The sequence below is a fragment of the Phalacrocorax carbo genome, chromosome 1 (assembly GCF_963921805.1).
Source record: "Phalacrocorax carbo chromosome 1, bPhaCar2.1, whole genome shotgun sequence".
In the NCBI taxonomy this organism is placed as follows: domain Eukaryota; kingdom Metazoa; phylum Chordata; class Aves; order Suliformes; family Phalacrocoracidae; genus Phalacrocorax; species Phalacrocorax carbo.
The window spans coordinates 125,154,665-125,181,558 of NC_087513.1; the positions used below are offsets into that span (position 1 = coordinate 125,154,665).

At 36.1% G+C, this 26,894-nt stretch overlaps 1 protein-coding gene across 1 annotated transcript in view; it reads left to right on the forward strand.

The window, feature by feature from the left end:
• The window catches only part of CFAP47 (cilia and flagella associated protein 47), a 346,829-nt gene that overhangs the window by 291,857 nt on the left and 28,078 nt on the right, over positions 1–26,894 (forward strand). Inside the window, 3 exon segments of the mRNA XM_064473493.1 lie at positions 15,346–15,505; positions 16,153–16,247; positions 19,611–19,772. Of these exon segments, the coding sequence (XP_064329563.1) occupies positions 15,346–15,505; positions 16,153–16,247; positions 19,611–19,772 (417 nt within the window).

Below are 26,894 nucleotides of genomic sequence, written 5' to 3' on the forward strand. Positions count from 1 at the left end.
AAGTGATCTGGATAATGGCATCAAGTGTAGCCTGATCAAGTTTGCAGATGACTCCAAGTTGAGTGGGGAAGTAGACACTCCAGAAGGGAGAGCTGCTCTGCAGAAAGACCTGGATAGGCTGGAAGAGTGGGCCAACAAGAACCTTATGAAGTTCAACAAGGAGAAGTGTAAGGTCATGCACCTGGGAAAATATAATCCAGGAGTGCAGCACAGACTGGGATCCACCTGGCTGGAGAGCAGCTCTGTGGAAAGGGACCTGGGGGTCCTGCTGGACAACAAGCTCAACATGAGTGAACAGTGTGCTGCTGTGGCCAAGAAGGCCAACAGGATGCTGGGTTGCATCAACAAGGGCATCACCAGCAGAGATAAAGAAGTCATTATCCCTCTCTACTCAGCGCTTGTCAGGCCACACCTGGAGTCCTGTGTCCAGTTCTGGTCCCCACTCTACAAAAAGGATGTGGACAGGCTGGAAGGGGTCCAGAGAAGGGCCACCAAGATGATCAAAGGACTGGGCAGCTGCCATACGAGGACAGGCTGGGAGAGCTGGGTTTGTTCAGCCTTGAGAAAAGGAGGCTCAGAGGGGATCTCATCCCCATGTACCAGTACTGAAGGGGCAGCTACAAAGAAGATGGAGACTCCCTTTTTACACGGAGTCACAAGGAGAGGACAAGGGGGAATGGACACAAGTTGCTCTTGGGGAGATTCCGATTGGACACGAGAGGGAAATTTTTCACAGTGAGGACAGTCACCCGTTGGAATAATCTCGCCAGGGAAGTTGTTGACTCGGCCATGTTGGACACCTTCAAGAGTCATCCGGACAGGGTGCTGGGCCATCTTGACTAGACTGCGCTCTTCCTAGAAAGGTTGGACTAGACAATCCCTGAGGTCCCTTCCAACCTGGGATTCTGTGATTCTGTGTAATATATTCCCTCATAAAAAGCTCTAAATTGTAGGGAAAAATACTACTTATTTTTTTTAACTCTTTTCTAACCTTTTCTCCAACTCTTTGCTGCCATATATCAGCAAATAAACCTTTTTCATTTTGTTAACTATAAGTTCATATCAAATGATAGTTTGTGAAGATCTGTTCCCTGTCATACATGAGCATTTTTTCCTTCATCTTTTCTTCTGTTGACACCTGTGACAAGCAGCTCTTGAGAAAAGCTTTTGTCCCTACTTTTGTTCAATATTTGATTGAAAATCACTTATGCCATGAGCTGCTTTAGAGACTGTTCTCAACCATATAGAAAAGGAAAATGCCTTAGAGTTGAAGGCTGGCTGCTTCTTCTTTTGTCAGCTTTAAAATGGGTATCCTAATTGATTAAGTCACTTCCATGAAAGTTTTTATTTGCAGTTTCCTTACCACAAGTTATTTTCAGTGAAAGATACAGTAACTGACCTAACATGTCTTCCTCCTATTTCAGAAAGGTAATGTTTTGATGTAGTTCTATCCACTACTGTATTTTAACTAAATTAAAAAAAAAAAATCAATAATGATGATATTTTCTTCCTTCCTGAATCAAAAGGAAAAGAATTTGTTTCTTACTAAGAAATAAAAATGAGCAGTTTGTGCAAAAATAAGTAAAAGCTAAATTGTAGGAATTTGTTTTGTATTTAATATAAAAATGTTGATGTTGGTAGTCATCTTGCCTCCTGAGTTGTGGATTACGTATGATTTCTGGTTCTGGATTCACACAGATGTACAGGATCTGCAGCAGCCATCTCTGTTCAGAAACACTGCTGCTCCCATTTACCATTGAGTCAGCCAAAGCCTGTCTTCTGTGTCAGTATGATCCAGAATCATTCTGACACTGTCAAGTAATTTGGGTCCTTGATCCCTACCACAATATCTTAATAATAATTCCTACTCTTAGTGGCATCTTCTCTCTCTCCACTGGGAGACTTTATTTGATTTTTTTTTCTCCTACCATAGCAAGTCTTTCCAGTCCAGTTGCTTTCCTACATGTCTGCTTCTAATAATTTTGTCCTTTTCTTCTTTTACTGGAGGTCCTCAAGCATATCCTTTATATTCCTCTCTGAATTTAAGAGGCTACCAATTCATATATTTATTAGATTTTTGGGATACTGACTATAATTTGCTCTAAAATAGGACTACAGAGTTGATTTTAACCTTGTTCATACAACAGGAAGCATACAATCCTGAACCAAGAACTGTTAATTGCATTTATGGCTGGAAACTTATGCCACATTTCAGCTACTCCTCAGAAAAGCAGGAGAATTGTAATAAATTTCATATTGACCAAAGGAATTCAGGGGATAAAATATTATGAGACTTCAATGACGTTTTAATAAAATTTAAATATGAGCTGTATCTATACCTGACTCTGACAGGTGAGTAGCTTTGTCTCACATTAACTGCTCCAATATATCCCAGATCTTTGCAGTAGGGTTAAAATATTTCTAAACATATATCTAAACTGATGTGTCCTTACATGGTATAATGACTAAGTAGCAGAGATGTACATAAATTGTATGTGAGACCACATTGACAATAACAGATTATATTGTGTAGATATGAGAATTTTCAGAGTTTGAAAAGTAAATTATTTTGGAGTTTGAGGCCTATGGACCTAAGGCAAATATAGTATGTACGGGTTCTGTCAGAAAGCATTACTTGTTAAAAAAAGAACAAGTCAGTGTGAATTACCAGTTTGGCCATAAAAATCCAAAACATCTCTGAAGTAGAAAGGCTCTTGACAGCTCAACATATTTTCTTGCCAGAGGATATTTCTGATGGTTATTTCTTTATTTCCTATAGCAACAAATTACTGTTCTGTGGTAGTCTTGATAATCTCTGGAGCAGGTTTTGCATGACAATGATCACAGTCAGAACATAAGATGTGCTCTTTAAATTGTCATCCTGGACATATGATTGCTGGCCTCTGTATGGGGCTGCAGTTAAATCAGTGCTCACTCCTAAAACTATAATAAAATCCAACAGCAATGACATCTAGGCCATTATTTGACTTGATTTTCTCCTGGACCAAGTAAGTAATCAAAATGATTTGCTAATAAATGTAAAAGAAATGAAGGTTCTTTGTCTTCTCTAAGGGATTTTCTTTTCCTACATACAGTTTTATAAACTGGGTCCTGAAACCTTCTTTTCAGAGTGCATGATTTTTATTGTTTCTTTTTCACTTACATTATGCCACAAGAAACATCTTGAACCCATAGCTAGCATTAGGAAGAAAAGACTGCTTGGTTTAAGTACTAAGTTATCTATTTCTGTTGTTGTTCATGCATTATATGCTGTTTCCATGGAAAGTCCATGATACATCTAAAAGCAAATAAGCAAACAGAACTGTTTTGCAGCTGATATTACTTTATATGTGTGGCATATATAACACAGTAGAACAAAGGTTTTGAAATGTTTCTTTCACTGTCTGAGAGAAAGAAACTACTCAAAATTGTGAAACAAAACTTCTATAGAGAGAAGGAACTTGAGGGTGATAGAGGTCTCAAAACTTTCCTATTATCTGCCCTTTTTTTCTGGTATAATGCTCATCCTTCTGGTCTTCCTCTGGGTCTTAAGCTTGACTGCATCAGTTGTCTCTAGAAGCAGAGGTTGGATGGGGATGTCGGAGAGCTGTCAGTGCCCCAACTTCTTTGCTTGGAGGGCTAGTAAAGTGTTTGTTCCTCAACAGTTTTGGGGTCTGGCTGGATTTATTTTCATGCATTATCTTAACACAGTCTGCATAAGTGAACGTTCTTTTATTGGTGCTCAGTTATTCAGTTTTCTATTCTCTGCTTTATCCAAACTGGTTTAACAAGATTGCATTCCTGTAGTGTCTATTGTAATTTGTGTTTATAGTTTTGGACGTATGGCACCATCCTGTGTTGACACTCTTGTAAACCATTTTTTATTCTAATATCATAGATAATTCAGCCTGCACGGATGTTTACTCATATCTCTATAAACTCAAAATAGCCTAAACCAAACCTGACTGCTAAACAATTACTATCATAAATAAAAGAAGCTAAAATCAACTTATGCCAAGACAAATGTCAATCGAATCCTTAGGCCCTGTCTTGTAAGACCACTAAAAAAGTCTTTTAATAGTAATGGAAAGAAACCATATTTACTGGGCTACAGAAGTGTTCCCTCCAGTAGAAACAATATTCCTACTACAGGAGTTATTTAGCTATGGAATTCATGTAGGTATATACACATATTCTGGGTTTTGTCATTGACAGAATTCCTGTTTTACGACCCAAGTCAAATTAATGGGCAAAAGCTATTTTTCAAGAGGGGCTCTTCTTAACAACTTTGTCTATTTTCTTGACTACTAAGAAACAAAAATAAACAGTGCAGAGCTCAATTCCACCTTACCACAGAAACCTGTAAACCTCAAATGATGAAGAGTATAGATATTAAGACTATGAAAATGCATAACTCGGGAAGTATATATACATATGTGCCTGACAGCTGACTGGCAGTTTCAGAAGTTTATAAACTGTCAAGGAAACAAGTTTGGAAAAGGCAGAAGCGCTGAGTAATCATTCTATCCCATTCACTTACAAGAGTCAGTTGGAGACGTGTGTGTGTGTGTGTGTGTGTGTGTGTGTGTGTGTGTGTGTTACCCATTACTGTCTGCTGTATGAAGTGTTATACGTCTCCTGAAAACTTGTAACAAGCAGTACAATTTTTGGTTGTTATAAAAGGTAGAAGGATGTAACAGCACCAGTGTCATTACCGATTTCACAAGACTTTGCAGATTTTGATTAAAATCTGCCATAGCTTCAGAACTTGAATGTGCTTTCAGAGATCGGACTAAGAGATACATATATCCAAGAAAAGTTTAAAATGAAAGTAAAAATATATCTGTCAAAAATAATCAGATATTTGACATATGTCAAAAATTCAATTACGCCTGAACTGAAGCAATTACAGTTTCCTTTCAGCCATGGACTCAAGACATTTTTGTGTGTGTTTGGGTCTAGAAAAAGATTAAGAAAAGGGGAAGTTGTCACAGTCTTAATTTATTTGCTAGTACTTTATCTTAGAGTAACATGAACTTTCTTTACAAAAGGAAGGATAAAGTTTGGTGGGGTTTTTTGTGGCTGGGCACTAAAAAGAAAATTACACTTGTTTACAAAGCATATGATGTTTCTTGTGTGGCTCTTGCATTTTCAAACTATTGTTTTTCAACATTTCAAAATATTTGTGTGGTTATTTTCTAGTTTTTGTTAAGATTTTAGGCAGGTTATTAAGTGCTGGTAGACTGTTTCGTTATATACAGAACACAATATAGCTCACTGTAGTAGAGGGGGAGACAGGTTGAGTGGGCCATATTTTCCCATTACCACAGCAGGGCAGAACATGTAAGATCACATTTCTAAAAAATATGGCTATCTATCCCTCTACTCACCTCAGCAATCCCTCTCCATTCACACTGTTTTCCTGGTCTTTCTTCTCTATCATTATTTATCAATTATTCTGTTTTGAGAATATCAGAATTCTATTTAAATATGTGCAGAAATAAAATCTTTGGGAGTGTGTCCAGAGAAGGGCAATGAATCTGGTGAAGGGTCTGGAGAGCAAGTCTTAAGAGGAGACGTTGAGGGAGCTGGGGTTGTTTAGCCTGGAGAAGAGGAGGATGAGGGGAGACCTTATAGTTCTCTACAACTACCTGAAAGGAGGCTGTAGCGAGGTGGGAGTTGGTCTCTTCTCCCAAGTAACTAGCAACAGGATGAGAGGAAATGGTCTCAAGCTGCATCAGAGGACATTTAGATTAGATATTAGGAAAAATTTCTGTACTGAAAGAGTGGTCAGGCATTGGAAGAGGCTGCCCAGAGAGGTGGTGGAGTCCCCATCCCTGGAGGTGTTCAAAAAACGTGTTGACGTGGGACTCGGGACATGGTTTAGGAGGCCTGGTGGTGTTGGGTTGATGGTTGGACTTGATGATCCTAGAGGTCTTTTCCAAACTTAATAATTCTATCATTCTATGATCCTATAAAATGAAAATTTAGTTAAGAAATTGATCTAATGTAATTGATCTAATGAGTTTTTACTTGCCTATTTTTTAATGTGTCACAAATAGGATAATTCGGAGAAAAGGTGTATTAATACATCTTTTACAGTGCTGATGTAGAAGAGGTTTTGTATTTTTTCTTTTGACTATGCCTCTTGCTTTCTGTGACTTTGGATCTAGGGCATTATTGTGCTGCAGCCCTTTAGATTTGGATGCCTGGATGATCTCACAAAATTTTATCAACATAAAGTTGTAATGAGGGAAATAAGGATGATAAACAATTTTCAAATGTATAAAATGGTCAAAGGAAGATGGGATAGACCTACTGTCTATCAGATTATTGGAAGGAAAAAAAGAGATTTGGAAGGGAAAAGCAAAAGAAACTGCCAGTCCACCATAACGTTTTGGAAAAAGTGTTGGACCATAGGATAATTAGAAAACTTTTACTACTCTCATTCCTGATTTTTCTTCTTCACTCCTTACTCTTATCTATTTGGCATTCCCTTTCCCAAATGACTTCCATATAATGCAGCCTGGCCCCCTCCACTCATTCTTCTCTTTGCCATAGCATCATTTTGCAAGTTACTGTCTATGCCCGTTACCCTTTTTCTGGTCCCTCAGGTGTTTTGTTTGTTTTTCCAGTCCTATTGCTCACTATTCACTGGCTTTACAATGATTTTTCCTTCCCTGATGTGTGCCTTATGAGTTGCTCTGTAATGGTGTTCAACGTTGCTTTCTTACTGTTCTCGTCTCCTACCATTCAGTTGTGTCTTTCCTAATGTGCTGGATGACTGGATTTCTGTAATGTGAACCCAAAGGCCATCATCACAGCACCTCTGAAGGGAAATTGCAAAGATATTCAATGCTGTCAAGACAAATACATAAGATAACAGCAGAGATAGAAAATATAATTGAATGTGGCATGTATATGAATGTCAGGCAATTATTTTTTTTTAGATTTAACAGGTCTGTAACACCTCCCCAACATCAAAGTTGCAGGTACCAGAGTTTCTGAGATAAGAGGGATGTTCTGTGATAAACCAGATTGAGAGGTTATGTAATTTTTGTATTACTGCAGAACATTCTTACACCAAATTTGATAATCAGATGTTTTATGGAAGTGATGGACATTGTTCTGAAATATAATAAGCAATAATCTTATATTGGGCATTAAAAAAAATTATTGTCTGTTTATCCTCAATAGTAGAGTGTGATCTTCATGATCTCTGTTACATGTATTTTTGAAAGTTTTCTCAGATTTAAAGATCTTTAGTGTGATTTTTCTTGTTTTGGTTATCACCAGAGAAGTGAATTACTGTACTTAGAAACATTTTTTCCCTCAGTGTGTGCTTAACCCTTGTAAGCTTAGTTGTTACTGCACTTCAACAATAAATAAATGCAATAGGCATTTCTGTCAAAATAATGCTTTTAGTTTTGCCTGCAGCTGCACTATAGGCTATTAGTTAGAGAGGGATAACTTTCTAAATGAAAAGGAAAGTTTATGCTTCGCCTAGACATGCGTCATTTAAAAACAAAATAAATTGCATTAAATAAAACAACATATTTAATTACTTGGCCCTGTTCTCAATCCATTTATTTTAATCTAAATAGCAATTGTTTAACTTGTATCCAGTGTTTTGTACCAGAAAGAAATTCTTCTAAATTAAATCTCTTAATGAAATAAGCCAGAAAGACCCTGCCAGAAGTATACAAAATTGTATTAACACAGGATTCATAAAATGGCAAACAAATCTTACGAACATGTTGTGTCTAATGCATTTTATTGTGTGCTTATGATAGTGACGATGTAAAGCCTTTCAGTTAAAGACTCAAACATTCATTCCTTTATTTGTGCCATTTATTTCTTAGAGCAACTTCTCAAGTCTTAATCAGTCATTTGGGAAATTGTTTATTAGCATCTGAGCTGCATATTCATGACTTAACTTATTCAACTAAGAAATTCAACAACTCAGGGGGGATCTTATTAATGTATATAAATACCTGAAGGGAGCACGCAAAAAGGACAGAGCCAGGCTCTTTTCAGTGGTGCCCAGTGACAGGAAAGACAGGAACTTCCATCTGAGCATAAGGCAATACATTTTTTAACATGAGGGTGACCGAGCACCAGAACAGGTTGCCCAGAGTAGTTGTGGGGTCTCCATCCTTGGAGATAAACAAAGGCCTTCTTAGGCACAGTCCTTGGCAACCAGTTCTAGGTGACCCTGCTTGAGCAGGAAGGTTGGACCACATGTCTGCCAGAGGTCCCTTCCAACTTCAACCACTCTGTGATTTTGTGAAGTTTTCAGAGGTACGGGAAGGGACAACTCTAACTCTTGGTTCAAGAATCCATAATTCAGGAAGCAGAGAGTCCTCCTAGAAACACAATCATTGTGGGCCATCTGTGAAAGGAATTTCTCTTGCATTCCACCAACCTAAATAAACTGTACTGAGGGAAGGAAAATGGTAATGTAAACATTAAAACCCAGGATGAGGTTAATTTAACCTTTAGCATTTTGCATCCTTATGGTATTAGCTCTTTTACTTACTTTACTGTATATAAGTTGAACTAATGAGAAGCACACTACATTCTATTTTCTTTGTCCCAGAAAAGATTAAAATAGGACTTGTAACATAACATATATGCCTTGAGAAACCATAACTTAGATCAAGTTATACTTCATTTATGGGTTTTGGTCTTCATGTCTGAGAGGACATGAAAGACTGAACAACCCATTATCTTCCTGGTTGATTTCCGATATAAAAAAAAAAGTTCAGAACTTCATCAATATATGGTTCAAGACACATCACTAACTGACATTTTAGTAATACATGTGCCCTTCAAACATTCATCTTAGGATGTAAGTCATTCATCTTGGAACACTTTTTTGTATAAACACCACAGAACCATAGAACAGCTCAGGTTGGAAAGGACCTCGAAAGATCATCTAGTCCAACCTTGCATGGAAAAGGGAGCCTAGATGAGATTATCTAGCACTCTGTCCAGCTCAGCCAAAAGCTAATTGTTAAGCCAGGGTGATCTCTTGTTATGCCTTCTTCCTTTCCCTTTGTAGGAGGTGCACTGTTCTTCATATCACCTGCAATTCACTGAGATAAGTATCTGCATCTGGCTTAGCAAACAAGAATGTGTTTTATATATTCCTAAAAGCAGAAACAAGACAAAGCATAGTAAACTATCATGATCACAGAACTGCAGAATCACAGAACCGTTTAGGTGGTAAGGAATCTCTTGAGATCATCTTGTCCATCCAACCCCTCCTTTGCTCAAGCAGGGTTGTCCAGGGCCACATCCAGTCAAGTTTCTAGTATCTCCATAGATGGAGGCTGTTGGGTGTTCTGTGATGGCTGTCAATCCAGAAAATTCTATTCTTATTTACTCATTGAAACTGACTTATAAAACTGATGTAGCAAAACTAACACAGACTGCTGCATTCTCACAGTTTATTAATTAGAACCTGTAACAAAGGATTGTGATCGTGTTTTACTGAAAGGTAACAAAAAATCCCAGCAGCCTCACTGGAAGCACTAGAAAAAAATAAAAAACAAAAAAAAAAGAAAAAGATGCAAGCAAAAATGAACCCTCCCTTAATAACAGCTGAGGCAGAAATGCTGTCTGTTCTTTATTAAACTCTTGGAATTTAGCACTGAACCACTTTGGAAGAGCTGCTATAAAAAAATCTTTGTCTTGATGTGTGAGCCAGGCTTTTATCTTCTAGCAGATGAAAATAAATTACTACCTAGGCCTAACTTTTATTATGTATTTCAGATACTTACTGGGGTGCTGGCAACGTCTCTGTCTTTACTGCCTGATATCAGTCCTCCTTTTCTGTATGTGTTCCTTGAGAAAGTATTAGCAATCCTTCCCCAGCAGCAGCTGCTGTCTGTGAATATTTTTTGGAGGTTGCCCTTTCCAGATTCTAAGGATAATGGTAGAAAACAGTTCTGATTTTACTGGGTTGACATTTATATGGCTAGTGCTAATTTTAGCAGGGCTGTCTGTGGTTTTAACTAAAATTATTCTATACTAATAATTTTAATGGAGAAACTATCAAGAAAGAAAAAAGAAACCAAAAGTTCCCACTCTTAAATGTTTCCCCATTAGACTTTAACAAGATATAATGAGCTCTGCCTCATCTCTCTTTTTCAGTTAGAGGAATCCAAACTGAGTGCTGTTCGTCTGGGTACAATCCTGGAGGCACTCTGAGATGCTACAGGCTGAATAAAAATGCATCAGGGAGATAGTCCTTTCAACACCTAGAAAATCTGCCATCAAAGTACCTTTCTAATATAAAAAATGCATGGCTTTAAGATAAGGTTAGATAAGAGGATAATGATTCTTTTCAAAGATATTGCAGGAAATTTTGCTCATTGCCATCACAGTTTTGTCAGTGTGGCACTGCTTGGGATGCTTGCTCTTAAACATTTTCCTAAGTTACCGTAGAGGCAACAAATGCATTTATACCCATCTGTATAGCTTCCAAACAAAATCCCAGCTATGGGGATCCACTGCTTCATTACTTTAATTAATTTTAGATCTCACAGTGCCATGCTTTCTAGGGCTGACAATGACATTACACAGAACTCAGCCACAGCACAGTGCCCCGTAGAAGTGAAGCAGGGAACTTGAAATATACTAATTTTGATTTAATTATCTAATTCAGCTTTGAGTTCTAGGCTCAGATGTCAAAGGATGCAGTGCCCAAGGAACCTTTTACAGAATCAGTGCTCTCCACTGGCCTTTGGATGCGAGGCAAGGCTTAAAAACAGGTTACCTAAAAAATGAATGAGGGAGACCACAGATCTCCACATGGTTATCTGTAAGGCAGTTGCATCTAATTGGAGCCCTTGGTTTGAATCAGATGGCTTCAGCCTTTTAGAGGGTCAGCTGAGCTTATTCTGCTATCAGTGTTTCCTAATGGCCTATAGGACAGTGAAATAGAAGTAGGATGTTATCAAAATCTGGCCCAAAGCTTTCTACCAAATGTGATGCAGCTTTATTCTGAAAAGAGCCTTGCTATGGATTTCTTATTAAGAATTTGTGGATACTCATTGCAGTATAAACACTTAGAAGGAAATAAGGGATCAGTCACTGGGATTAGTTCTTGGTATCCCTAGCAGAGTACTTGAGGTCCACAGGCAAATAGGAGCAACTTCATCAGTAATACTGATTTGTATTAAAGTTGTCCATATAGATACTATTGTCTTGTTCCAGCAGCTGCTGGCCTACATTCTATAAATGGGAAGGGGAGAAGAGAAGCATGAAGCAATGTGTGGTTTTTGCAATTAGGCCTATTTCATCTATCTTATTAACTAGGCAAAATCATAAGGAAATAAATCTGTACTAGCAGTTAATGATCAGTTGGTTAGTTGACAGCTGCAGGCAAGCCCAGTGATATAAAAATTACTGTCATTATGAACAGCTTGTGCTAAGAAGATTTTTTTATTAAAATTGTGAACACATTCTGTTTCAACAGTGATATTATAAAATTTGTCTTTTCATGATCTTTAATAACCAATTTTCTGCCAGAATGACCCAGAATACTATCATATAGGTTCCATATTAAAATTTGTTTTAAAAATCAAGGCACTATGTACTGTAACAGGCATAATTAAGCTACAGTTCAAGCAGTATATGCAATGCATATATACTGTAACTAGGTGTTAGTCCGCACTCTGTTCTATTTGTCATGTTAAAAGAGTTGAAAATGAAATTAGTGAAACACTATTCTAAATTATAACTGAAAAGATTGATTTGTTTGTTTGTTTATTTTCTGTTTGGGTTTTTGTTGTTGGTGGTGGTGTTTTAAAGTTGCAAATCATCCAGAGTATATTATTCTGGTAAAACACTAGATATCAAAAATTAGCTTGAACAGCTACTTGGATATTTTGAAATCAGTAAGATACTGACGTAGCAGCAATTTGTTATTTGCTGTATATCACTGTAGAGGGCATGGAGAAGGAATACATTCTTGTTATTCCCAGCAGAATACATGAGGACCACAGATAAATAGGAGCAACTTGATCAGTCATGCTGATTTATACTAAAATTGCCCACATATATATTATTGTCTGCTATGTCAGTAGGTGTACTGATGAAAGAGCTGGGCTGATGTTTTCCTACACGTATGAGAAGAGGTGGGGGGAGTGTTTTTAAAGAACACAAAGTGGTTTGTGGGGAGCTGAAGCTGCTCTTCTACTTCTGAGGAAAAGGGGAAGGTCCTCTGTCCGTCAGCCTTCAAGCAACTTGACGAGCAGCCAGCCACAAGGACCTAGAAGGATAGCATTCAGGATCAGGTTGGACGGGGCCCTGAGCAACCTGAGCAATCTAGTTGAAGATGTCCCTGCTCACTGCAGAGGGGTTTGACTAGGTGACCTCTAAAGGTCCCTTCCAACCCAAACCATTCTGTGATTCTGTGATCCTATGACAAAAGAAAGAAAAATAATGAAGAAGAAAATGGCTACAAACCACAAATAGACTTGCCCAGTGTTGCAATTGAAGACACGCGTGTGTCTCTGTGCCTATAACTATATAACTGTACGATCTCTATGTATGTACACAGAACATGTAGTGTGTATGCTGTTATATATATACATATCTAAAAATACTGTTAAGGAATTAGAGATCTCTGTGATGTAAACGTTTAGAGGACTGACAAATTAGGCCATTTTTTAAACTTTAAAACGAAACCTTACATCTATTAACAATAATCTTCATGCCAATGAATAATTCTTACACAGTTAATCACTAGTACTACATATATAAAAGTTATTCCTTAACAATCATATCCTAAATTAGCAATAAGTATACAATTAAGTATAAATGCCATGAAGTTCATGCCATATAGTTAGCAGTGATGGTTTGGGTCCCTGATATTTCTTCATCATGGAGGTGAAAGTGATTAGACTTGAGAGAGAACAACTCTGAAGAGAGCATTTGGAACTGAAATGCTCTTGTCGGCTTTCTCCTCCATCTTTCTTTGGTTACTGCCAGTGCTTTATGCTTCTTGTCCCCTCCATCTCCAAAGGGCAATCTCAGCAGATCCCTGTACTGTTTATTTTGGGTTTGCTTTTGCTAATCATCCCTCTTGTGTGTTCAGCACGATGTTCTGCCTATTTGCAGTCCCTACTGTTTGCTCTGTGCCTCATCTTTCAACTTCTGTTACTTGGATACCTCCAGCATGCACCTTCATATGTCTTTGCCTGATTGGTAGTCCCATTGCTCACAAATTTAATTTAAATGCCTATACATAGTGTTTGGATGTGCCATAATGGTATTACAGAGTGCTTACATGCTGTTGTGCATTACACTATTTTGTTATGCATGTATTTGGAATCAAGGCAATCTAATTGCAAATATATCCTGAAGAATACACTTCTAATTTAAAGATATTACTGGCCTCTGCCTTAGCTACACCATAGTAGGCCCAAAGCGGGCCAATCATGGTAGAGAGCAGCCTCTTCTCTCACAGAGGGAGAATAGTGCATCAGTGCTGTTGCTGACTTCTGTTCCAGTGGGATGGATCCCATTTCAGATGTTTTCAGAAATATGGCAACAATGTGTGTGGTCAGCTTAGTTATTTCAGGTACTGGATTAAAAAAATTAATTGCTAATTATTAAAGGTTTTCAAAAAACCCTTTGACAACATTATTGCCAACAATATGTATATATATGTTCTGTATCTTTTAAATCTTGGGTAAGTACTGGATAGATAATGCATCAAATAAGAAGATTAAGATCTAGAGAAAAATCTTAAATCTTTATTAAAAGAAAAAAGAAAAAAAACTTATTTTTTAAATCTAGATATTAGCATTTTTAATGGATTTTTAATGAGGATATTTTCAAGCTATTTCAAGATACAAGACTTTTCAAGTAATTATTTCGAAGACAAATTGCTCATGCCATGATGGACTTCTACAAATACACAAAAATTAAGCAATTATAGTGCAAAGCAGTTGGTTAATTTCCATAACTACTACATGGTAAACCTCTTGCATACAGAAACTCAGATATACTTAGGTAAGAATTCCCTACTGTGTGTAGAATCCGTAATAATGTGAGGCAGTGGTCTGTATTTGAGGTCTTGAGGCACTGTTACTGAAAGAGGCAGAAATCCTGCAGAGGAAGTGATTTGTCTTTAAATAATCCCAAACTTCCTATTTTAAGATTGATTTTCCAATCTTAATTTGGTTAGTTTACTTTAATTTAGGAGTGTTTCTAGCTAAAAGCTTTACAGCTACAGAACCACATCAGCTTTGCTGTGGTTATATACTCTAGGAAGTACCTACATAACACAGCACCAGATAATTCTTCATAAAGGTAATTAGTTTGGACAGGGCAATTTATTAATTTAAATATGCTGTTAATCTACCCAAACTACTTTGGATATCTTTATTTAGGCTTGCTGTTTGTGTTGAAGGAATAAATGATAGCAACAACAGATTGTGAGGTAGCAATAAAAGTTGCAATGCCCAGTAGACTTTATAATTAAATGCTAGCAGAGGATTGGTACAGATAAGGAGTCCTGCCTTTTGCTCTGTGTTTTGGAGCGCTTTCTTTTAAATCCTTCTCTCCCATCCTGCTATGACTTACGTGAGGTTTTTTGCTTCTGGCCATTCCTGTCTGCAGTCATTTTACTCTGTCTCTCTACATGACTGTTTTCATTTGCAAACTTCCATGCATCCACCTCTTTCTTATATTTTGTCCTTCCCAAGACTGCATTAGAGTTTTCTTATCACCCACTCTGCTACAGCTCTCAGCATTAAGGTCTTCACCCTCAAGCCACCTAGGTTGTTGGAAGGTGAACATATGGAGCACAAGATAAACTTTCCCTGCTGACATTTTTGAGCACATAGCAGCCCGTGGTTATCAGCAGAAGCAATCACAGGGAGAGAGCTGCTTGTCCCATGCATACTAACTTGAGCAGATTCAGTCAGGGATTGGCTTACAGATATTACACATGATCTTTGAATATTAAATGTGGGATGTTCACTTAATCATACTTGTTTTGAGCCTTCAGAGTCTCCCTGGGTCTCATTTCGAAGTTTTATCAATAAGTAGAAATCTAAAATAACACTTTATGTGAACTCATTTATTAAGGACATTGAATCAGAAAATACCTTATTACAGGAAGCCAGGCCATAAATGCTACTAGAAGATGAGATTTGGCTGTAGCAAGAGCAGGGTAAGATGAAATTTGTTATCACAGGGAGAACGGTACACTAAGATAAAATGTTAAATAGTGTATCAAAAAGAAAAAAGGAATTATATGAGTAAAATGATACAAATATTTTTAAAAACTTTCAAAATAGCATAATGATCTGTTTTATCTTACAGGAACCCAATTATGTCCAAAAGAAAAATTGGACATCCCAGTGTTATTCATGCCAGATACAATGAAAACATATAAGGCTGTGGTGGTAATTCATGTAATGAGGGAAAATGGTGAAAATTGGCCTTACGAGGATTCTGCTGAGTTAAAGAAAGACTTAAAGAGGTAATTTATTCTAATAGAAAAAGAAAAAGTAGTTGAGGATACTCGATCCTATCATCATTTTCCCCTTTGGATATTTGTCCGTAGCTCCCAAGGGCAATCAAGTGTCTGATTTTGAGGGCAATGGGTATGCAACATAGGCTTTTATTGTACCCTGCAAAGTACGCAGATTTAGGGTACAATTTTTTATCTCTTTCAATACCCACATTTTCCAACTTTAAATAAAGAAAATGTGAAGTACTCACTGCCACTGCAATTATGGATATTGAGCAAATGAAACCTCTTATATGCCTCTAATTTTTCAATATATTTGGGCTAATAATGATTCTCCTGCGGATACACTTATGTAATGCATGAATTACATAAACTTTGTTTCAGTGTAGACATGACATAAGAGAGAGCAGATCAGGCCAAATGTTCTCATATCCTGACAGAATGCTATTTGAAGACACTAAACCAAGTGAATGTAAATTATTGGTGTTCTGATTTGGTTGGATTTTATTTCATATCTTTCTTAGATATAATTAGCATACCAGCATACAATAAAATGGAGTCTCACCTCTCCAACAACTCTTAAGTCTTAATTACTTTGGAAAAAAATATTCTCAGCAGTCTATCACAATGATACTTTTCACTTATTTTCCAAGCAGTGTTACCATAGCAGAGAATGGGGGAATTCAGGGAATACTGTGGATCTATCCAGTTCATGGAATACCTGAAGCACCACAGCAGAAATTAGTTCCAGGTAGGTAATGATTGAAAAAACCTCAAAAAATATATTTAAGAAAATTAAATAGTTATTTGTGTTCTCACCTGCTTGGTCACGAGAATTTGCAGTAGTACTTTGCCAAATCTTAATAAAAGATAAAATCACATATTAAAAAGAAAATCTTCTTTCCCAACCTACAAAGCAAATCTAGATCTATTATTTAGTTCTCATTGTGGATAAAAGGTGCCAGGAGCAATTGAAAACCTGGAGGCTTGTGCCCTTCAACATCCCAGTTAATGCTGAGTTAGACAACTGAAGGTAAATCAAATGAAAGACTGACACAAGGGTAGATTTCTACTTTCACCCAGAACACCCTTCCGGAGAGTTTACAGGGTACAAGATATTGGAGGAGATGTCCACCGTTTCTCTCAGCCTTGAATTTCACTCTGTAATAAAAAACAGAATACAGAGTAGTGTGAATAGCAGTAAGTTTTCCACTTGCTCCTGAGAAGTAAGCTTGCATTAAATGCTGACTGACATTCATTGGGTTTTAGTTGTTGCTTACTTTTGGCAGAGTAAATGTTTATAGATATGATGCACCTATTTTCTAAAAGTGTGGTATAATCCCAGAATTGTGAAACAGAAATCGGGAACAAGCTTTTTAAATTTCTAACCGTGATGAAACTACAGCTCAAGGTGTAGATGAGGGATAATTTTACACCAACTTGTCTTATCACCTTGTCTTTTGATGAGTGAATATAATACCTTTCTACACTAAGCAGACTAAAGTACAGGAAGAACTTCTGGAAAACTATAGATATAGATATTTTTACTGTTATTAATTTAATTTGCTTAAAGTCCCTCTACCTGCAGACAAATACCAATGATGTGGTATAAATTAGACCTTTCATCTCCTTAATTTCCACTTTAATACGTTAAGGAACGAAACAGAATATTATCATGCAACCAACTGTTGCCCAAAATGACATTTTTAACGAGTATTATTATCATGTAAACTACGTATATTGATGTGAATGTTTGTTGAGTTATTTAAAGCTTTTATGTAATTCACTAGCAGACTTTGAGGTAAATCTCCCTTTTATTGGGCTGTTGTTTTCATTAGGTATAGAAGTTATGAATTAAAACTGTTAGCATTCAGAAATTGCCTAAGTGACATCACTTCTGTACATGATCGGAAACTTAAGTAATGTCAAATCTTTACTAATGTTAAATTCCAAAATTCTTCTTTAAAACATCAGAACTAAACTGTAGAATATTTATAACTGTGTTATCCATTATTTTATGTTCCATGAATGTTTGTAATGCCTACAAGCAGCATTGCATTGATTTTGAATATGTGTCTCTTTTGGCCATCACCGTGTCATGTTGGGCTAATTTTTTTTTCTAAGGAAGTACTAGATCTTTCATTAAAAAATGACCTGGAAAACTAAGATACCAGCTTGTAAGTGTATTTATGAAACAGACTCCATTCCAGCCTTGATTCTGAAAGCCTATGGGTTTCAGTTATAAATGGACTTTGTAAGATATGAATCCAAAACAGGTAATTTACAAGACACCTGCTTTGGTTTAAAATCATTGTTTTTACTAATGATCGAAATAGTATTGTAATTTAATGCAGACATTTATTAAAATTGCCTGGAGGCTACAAGCTGTTATGTCAAAAACCAAAGCTGCTTTGCTAGTGTATTAGGCAATTCATCTTTTGTGTCATTCTTATTTGCATCTTAATATACTTAAACTTCTAGAAGCCACTTGGCTTAGTATCTCATGAGACCAATTCAAATGGTCAGTGGTCACAACCCATGTAGTACATGTTAAGTAGATTACTATTTGGCTATCTTATAAAAGTGACTACAAGTGGAGAATTCTCCAGAATATTTTTTTATAATTCTTGAAGGGTCAAAGCAGCATACAATAATTTAGATTGGAAGGGACAACCGGAGGTCATCTAATCCAAACTCCTGCTCAAAGCCAGGTCTAATTAGATCAGGTTGCTCAGGGACTTGTCCAGTCAAATCCCACAGGGGCCTGATTTTTATCCATAAATATTACTTAACCATTTAGGAAAAAGAAAATGTAGAATAATTTCTGGTAGTAAGATGAGCTGAGTAATAGAAAGTGTTGCAGAGTCAATATGTGCACACAGTAATTTGAAGTACTTGGTAAGCTGGAGTAATAAAGACAGTGTAATTTATTCTTAAATATAAGACCATGCATCTTAAAAAAAAAGGTGTTTTTCACTATTTCAGTAACTGTTCCTCATTGAAATGCTTAGAAAAGAATTATAGAAATTACTTAAACCCAGTTAAAATTAAAAGACCAAGGGAAAAAAAAAAGGTGTTTGGGTTTTTTTTTAAAGGAAATTACTTGAACTTGATGTACAATTCTCTGTTTTCCAAAATAATGATAGTGAATCAAGTTCCAGAACTGAAAGTTGAAGCTAAATAAACATGGTATAGAAGTAAGGGTTTCGCTGATCTTTTTTAAAACACTTTACATAATTACTTACCAAGATATGGTTCTAAATTATTTATGATTAAATCTTGATGTTAAGTTCAGAGTTAATTTTTAAAGAATCATTGGCTAGAATTCTGATGAAGATAATATTTAGACCTTGAAACAGAGAAGTATGTAATCAGCTCTTCTTTTTCATATTGATTTTCATGACTCTAGAAAATTCTAAGTGTCTTCTTTGGGAAAACATACTTGTCTTTCAGTTCTTGCATCTAATTTTCTCCTCTTTCTGTGCCAATAATTACTGAAAAAACCATAAACAATAACTATTGAAGTAAACTTTATAAACTCTAATGTATAAGCTAAAACCCAACTACCTTGAAATGAAAAAAGGCATATTTTAGAAGCAGTAAATTAAAGTCACTTACTGAATTGAAAAAAGCTCTGTCATGCTTCAAAGAGAAACTTGTGTCAGAATGCTTTTTATTCTGGCATGGTTGTGTAAAAGCTGGAAGAGTACTCAAACAGTAATTTAATATTTTTTCATTTAACCTTTAAATTCTTATATTTCTTTGTTTTCCTTTCAGTCTTCCTTTCTCATTGGCATATGTCAAACTATACCATAATTTCTCTTTGCAAATGAACTAAAATGAGGATATATTTCACAATCACAAAAAAGGGAGAAATTTGCAAGTGCTGTTGTGAACTAACCGTAGGAACAGATTTTCATTTGCTTAGCAATATTTCCTACTACTTCACCTAAACAGAACAATGGAAACTGTGGAATGGGTAAAAGCTTTTGTTTGTCTTGGTCCTTATTGGAATTCTGTCACTCCCTAAACACATCTAACTTCTATGTTTAATTGTTTTGTTAAAATCAAGGTGCTGACACTCTGCAAATAATGGGTTCTTGCTTTTCTGTAGCTGTGGTACGTTGTCGAGCCAGGCAGAGAGTAGAAAGAAGAGTAGAAGTGCTGCTGACTGGGGTAGTTCCTGGTGCAAACGCTATGCCTGCTGCAAGAAATTCTGCTGTGGTCAATACAAATAAGCCAGCCAACATCCAAGAAGAAGTTCAAGTCACTCCTGGTAAGAATAAATAGCTTGGATATCATGCTATTTTAGGAACATTGCAAATAAGGTAAGTGCTTCACCAAATGTAGTCCTGATGTGACAACAGATGAGGTTTACACAAACCCTTCTCTCATTCCATATCTCTACCCTGTTGCAAATATGGGACATTCATGTAATAGTATGTCTGCCATTACAGGCACCTTTGAATCTGACCCTTTCTTTTTGTATGTCTTGGATGTGAGGCTTGCACACATACCATCTCTCCTTTGAAAGAGAAGAGCCTCCACAAAGTCTAATGTTAGCAAAAATATGACTGTGTAAGCATTGCAAGGAATTATTTATCTGCAATTTTCTTTATTTGTAAGATGCATCCCCACCAGCAGGCCAATATCTGCATCAAAATGGATTGAAGAAGGAGACATTGTTTGAAATAAGCAATAAATCTTTGTAAAAAGTTAGCTTCCACTTATTGTTAATCAGCAGAGAACACAGTGAAAATCAATTTCTTCAGAGGTACACTAGCTTTTCATATTATACCTCTCTTTGAAACAGAATGGTACAATGTATTAGTAGTAAGAAAAGAATGCTTCTTACTGCTGTAGGCCTAATATTTCTGTTCATAGATGTGTGTTAACAGTCACGCTCGCTACAACAGATTAGGCATTGTTACATTTTACCTTCATCAATTATTGCACCTCTGAGATTTAACCTACATTTCTTTTTGGGTTCAAAGTCATACTACCTTTGAAGAAAAATTTAAGTTAAAAATTATGACAGATGACATGAGAAATCCTAATGTGTAGCTGTAAATGAGGGGAAGGGATTTCAACTTTGTCAAGAGTGTAATGCATTGTACGGTGCTAAAAGATGAGTCTACAGAGGTTGCAGTGACTGCAATGTATTAGGCAGTTTAAAAGGCAGACAACCTTGGCTTTTGTGTCTTATTTATGCCATTTAGAATCTGGCACAGTAGAGGCTTTGCAGGAATACCACATTACAGAAATTCTCCTGCCAAAGAACTGTGAAAAACTGAAAAGCTGTAAGATGTAAATCAAGATACATTACATCCTTCCTGTAAGGATGATTTTCATGCAAACATGCCCCCGCCCTGCACACTAACCCACGTACTCTCATATTGGCAAACACTGTCCAGATCATTAAACATATTTTATTTTTGAATGCTTTTAAAACAGGAGGGGATCTGAACTTGAACTCTTAACAAGAGCTTGCACAATATATACTTACTGTTTAGTTAATATTTGTAATTACTTAGTTAAACCTTCATTCGCTCATATTGCAGTGACAAAGATAAGTTATTGTCTGGGCATAGTATTATCTTAAATTCCCATATTATGAAGTGATAGTGATCAATTTGTAAAATAAAAAGATGTGAAGTTCTCAGGGTCATTCTTGCCTCTTTGGAGAACTGTACACACTATTACATAACTTTATACAGCCTTGTGAGAGCAGCGGTGTGTCAAAATGTATTAACTTTTTTTTTTTTACTATAGAGTAGCAGGCTTAGCTCTTTATTGATTTGTCACATATGAATAGGCTACCTTAAATATACCTGGGCTATTTTCCTCCAACATGGTGGCATCAGAATTGACAAGAAGAACTGAGCAAGTTGAAGCAGCATTTTGAAAGACTTGCGATTCATGATGTGTAGTGCTTGTTTTATTCATAGGAATAATATATTTATTAACACTGGATTCTGCACATACTGCAAGACATTGATTTGGGACATTGCATCTTTTCAAGCAAGAAGTCTGGTAATGAAATGCTTTACACTGTAGGTAGTCAGATAATTTATAACTCTGGTGCTTTTCATGGTTTTCAATGACATTATAATGTCATTATTGGTAGATGAATTTGATGCCTGTTAGGAATCAAATTTAATGGTACTATCTCAGCTTTCTGCACTCTCCTAGTAATAACATAAATAAAAGCATAAACCTCGAAGACAACACCCTGGCAAGCTATTTTTCATTTTTTTCTCTTCTGAAAGAGTAGTTCATCAGGGTGATTGTGTGATATGTAGTAAGCAGTTTTTATATCCAAAGATAAATGATGATAATTACTGGCAGATGAGATTTAAACAGCTACTACTGTGCTTCAGTATTTAAATTATTTGGACAAGCATAAATTCTTGGGAAGTAAAAAACCTTCAAGCATGTCTTTTACATTAAAAGAATTCAGTTCATCCAATCCAAAATATATCATTTGAAACAGAAAATTGTAATTTCTTAAGAAAGAGGGCACAATGTAAATACTGTTTTGCTAAAATGGCATAGGTTGTTATTCAGAACTCAGCAAAGTTCCAGAGTTCAAATAAGTAAAGCTTTTAGACATAGCAGTTATGATATGGCCCTTTTTAAAAAGAATTTTTAATTGTATTAAATGCACATTTTTACCCTATGTGTATTTTCTGTCTGTTTTCTTACATATGACTCTAAAGACTTTTTTTTCAGTAAACGAAATATAAGACCCAAGGTTTATCCAAACAAGGGTGAAGATTGGTGTTTTTTTTATTGTGTTTTTTAGTTTACTTTAAATATTCAATGGGAAATACAAACACATTTCATTTTCCATGGTCTTCTAAGAAAAACATTAAACATGCACAAATTATCAATTATTGATATTTGACTGAAATTCACAACTTTCTAAGCAACCAAACTTGACTGAGCTGGGAGTACACAGCCAGAGCATCTTCTGGTTGAGAAAATACACTAATCAGCCCTGGTCTGTCTCTGTGTTTGTAATGGTCCTTTGTAACCTATCCTTTTCCATTGCTTCAGTTTATCACATAAACCAACCATAAGGGCTCCATGTTTATAATTAACTTCACTGATCTTTATTAATTCATAGCTCTTCTCAAAGCCCAAAGGCTGGTCTTTGTTCCTTGTTCCTGGGTTCTTATTTCTGGGAAGGTTTCATGACAGTTAATTTGGGGGGGAATAATGCTGTCCAGGTTCTGTAGGGTAGCACAGGTATGAGGGTTTGGGGTTGTTTTTTTTTTAAATTGTGTGTGAGTTTCACGGCCCTGATGGACAGTTCAACTGCACCTAGTGGTTAAAAAACATTTTCCAGGTATGCTAATCCATAATGTATATTGGCATGTATTAGGCACATGGGCATACATTAGGCAAAGTGTATCTGTACCCTTTGTTTCACCATGTAGAAAAACAACAAATATATAAATATTCTATACATTTTTGTAGCAATTATGAAACAATCAAAAATTACTGACACTTATCAGAATATACAGAAAGCCTCCATTTTCTTTAATTTCATTAAAGCAGCTCTTTGAAACAGGGGAAGAAGAACAACATGTCCAACCACATGTTAAAAGCTATTCCCCCACAGCAAGATTTTATGTTAGCCAGTGATATGGATTCCACTAAATGCCAATTTGATGTGATGGACCTGGATCAGGAAGCTCACCTTTAAGGAATGAGTTCAATAAAATTGGGAATGACCAAAGAAATCTTATCAGCATTAGAAAGAAAACAGACAGTATAGGTGGAGACAAAATATTCTTATAGACTTACCTCTCATCATTGTAATTTAATTGCTGATAAAGTGTAGCAGGTTAATACTGACAACAATATGAAGATGCTAATAATGATGAAGATGGTCCTATATGTTACTTAAGCCACCTCTCTATGGTCAGAATAATTGTGGCATTATTTCTGAAATGGTATTTGAGGATGAGAGAATTATAGCTATATAAATGAGATTGTTAAGTGATTTTTTTTTTAACTGTGCAAGAAGTAGAAACAACAACAAAGTGTTTGTTTTGGATTAACAGTTGGTGAAAGCTCTAAGCAATGGCAACATGAAAGTGTTGACAAGGGGGTGAACCTGCAGTTGGGTCACTCTGTTATGGCTTATTGCCTTGTTGTTAAAGTTGCCAAATTTTCGTGCTGGAAAACGGGGAACTAGCAGAAGTCAAAGAATAGGCCATCAGAGTAGACATGAAAGCCTAGATGGATTATTTTGTCAGCTACATAATTTTTGTGAACATCTTGCTCTTTTCTTCTTGATTTATGAACGAACCATGGGAGAGGTTTGACACATTGTTTATTTTCCTTATTGAGCTGCAATACGCACAGGCATTTTAATGAAGGACTTCAAATAGGACTTTATTTACCTGATGTTGATACACAAGGTTACCACTTGGTCCATTAAAAAAAGAGACAATTTAGCATAATTTTTTCTCTCACAAGTAACCCCTCCTACTCCCATTTCTTAATATAACTAGAACAATCATGACAAATACTCAAAAAAGAGCTTGTGAATTGTGAGCAAACATAGTTTGTAACTGCTTGTATTTCTGTATAAGGGACAGTCACTCATTTCTGTTTCTTTGCCATTTTATAAAATGTTGAAATCTGAAAGCCTTAAGAGCAAGAGTCATCATAATGTAAATTAAAGGCGTGCTTTCTAACATCTATGCAAAATCATGCACAGTTAAAATGCTCAACACTTCCAGGGAACAAGATCAATTATAAACTAATCAGAAGTTTTTTATTCAGGCTAACAAATGTGCAAAAAACCGCCAACCCTAATACAAAACCAGAAATTATTCAGTTCTTCCTGGTGTTACTTTTCAGGATGATGTACATCCGGGAAAATGAGAAGTCCAAAAGAACTGATTGGCTGGCCCAGCATAACGTATCTCTGAAACAAAAACACAGAAACAGATATCTCCTTAAAATGTATTTTGATTTAGCAGCTAAGGGAAACGTACGTAATATAGTTTGCTGCAAGAGTCTATGAATTACTTTAACTGTTATATCATTGTGATTGCCAAAGTTCCACTTCTCCTGTTCCTTGTTCATAGAATTTCCTGTAATTTCTTTGGTTGGGTGATAAGAAAGTATTACTTCCACAGAAACAGTGCCACTACACCTTGTTTTGTAAAGACATTTTGGGAAAGCTTCTGTAAGTCAAAACCATAGTCAGCAAAACTCTCCAGGATCTTAGTTGTGTTTCTGCAACATCGTAGCACCTCACAGTGAACACTGTGCATTAATTTTCACTAGGTTTTTTGCATTATTTTGTCATTAATTATGGGCCATCAACAAAGCATAGCTAATCAAAGCCCTTAAGATGCAAACTTTGTAGGTTTCCCAGAATAGTGGACCAGTGCTCTCCCTGTCTCTCAGCTGTGTTTGCATGGTTTTCATCTTAAAAAAGCAAGCAGAGAGTTTATACACCTAAATTTGCCTCAGACAATCTATCTAACAGTCACTGTAGTAACAAACACATGCACACATACAGGTCTTTCACAAATGCTTTTCTATTTCAGGTTATTACATCCTATTGACATTTTTGGGCTAAAAATATTTGTCCTTGTTTTCTTCTGTCTCTGAAGCTGCACTGTTCCAAGTATTGTATTGTTAGAGAAAATGAAGTTATCCACTGGAGGTCTCCTGCTTCTCTCCCACATTGCATGTTTCCAATATGAACATGAAGCAAAAAGGAAGAAACAAAACTTCCCCACTTGTTATGGAGAATGTATACAACTTTATGTTTTTGTAAATAAGGGCGTTGGGCCTGTAGTTTTGACAGTTTAAGAATAAGTTGATCTGAAGCTTTGAAGATATAGCTAGAAATTATAAGACAAGTAACTAGAAGTTACATAGAAACACCACAGAACATGAAATGAAATTGCAACCTTGAGCCATTACTCTTTCTTCAGGCCAGATGAGGAAGACAGAGCGAAACCTCAGAAATTTGCTACACAAACTTTTTACTAGTTCTGAAACTTGATTTGTATCCAAAAAATAACACAAGTGGATGCCTCCCATGACATTACAGCTGTCTTATAGTAGAGGAATATACACTCCCCTGTGTTGTAGATGTTCCACCTTATGTACCGCTGAATCCAATTCATTGGATAAGAAAAATGAAGCAAATGAATGTGATCCTAGTGATTAGGTCCCATGTTCTAGTCTCTGTGGCTAAGTCTGTTTTGTATATTACAAAAATAAAAAGATAAAAAAATGCATCCTTTTGTAATAGACCATAGTATAGTCTAAAACTGAGACATGCTTACAGATGCTAGTGACAATACTGGAAACAATTTTTCTCTGTCAGTAGAGGGTTCCATGTCCATAAATTTAAATCTTTGTTAGTTTTCAATGAAAAATTAACATGTGATCATCAAATCAACAGTTATTTCATAGCACAGATATTAGAATTGAAATTATATCAGGAAACTTACAAACAATTTAAGTTATTTTGGTGATATAAGACAGATTCTTTCTATCTCATTTATAAGAAGAATACTTTTGTATGTACAGATGAGGAATACTTGCTAGGAAATTTTTCTTTTTTCCATATCCCCTTACAAGTTAGAAAGAAATACAGAGAATGACTCCATCTGAGATTGCAAGTTTATATTACCCCTTTTACCTGTGTTTATGTTTGTCATGTAGCATGCTTTTTTAATTTGCAGAGCTACTGAGTGGGAGCTTTGAGTATGTGGGGGAATGTTTTCCAAACACAAAAATCTGGTTTTATATGGGAAAATCTTCTGGCTGAAGTTCTTTAGTCTATAGTCACGCATACTTATTTGCCTAGTGATTTAGATTAAGATACTGGGAAATAGCATAATCTAGGTTGACACCTTTGTCATCCAAACTTCTAACATGCAGCTATTAAAAAAAAAACCCAAAACCAGAACAGAAGCAGTTCCTGAACCCTAGGTCCCCATTGCATATGGTGACCATGAATCAACAGATGTATTGCAAATCACAGCAGCTAGCATATATCCTTCTCACGTGTCCTCAGAAAACAACACCCAAAACCTTGCAATACACACATTTCCATGCCACATCTCTTTTACTGGCATCGCCCCCCCTCCAAAAAAAAAAAGATATTTTCATTGTGTTCAAGAAGCGACCAGATTCTGATCAGTCTGGACTGTTCATGTTAAGAGAAGATATTCCATGGTTATTATGTAAGGTAATGTGTCTGCTAATTAAGTTGAAACATTTAAAAATAAATTATTAATAATCTTTTAAAACATACTTGCTCAACAGATCAGATTGTAAGGTCTTTTTAGCTTCTGGAAGTACTGCATTCCGTAGCTGGCAAACTCAATATATGTAAAAGTGCCTTTAAAAT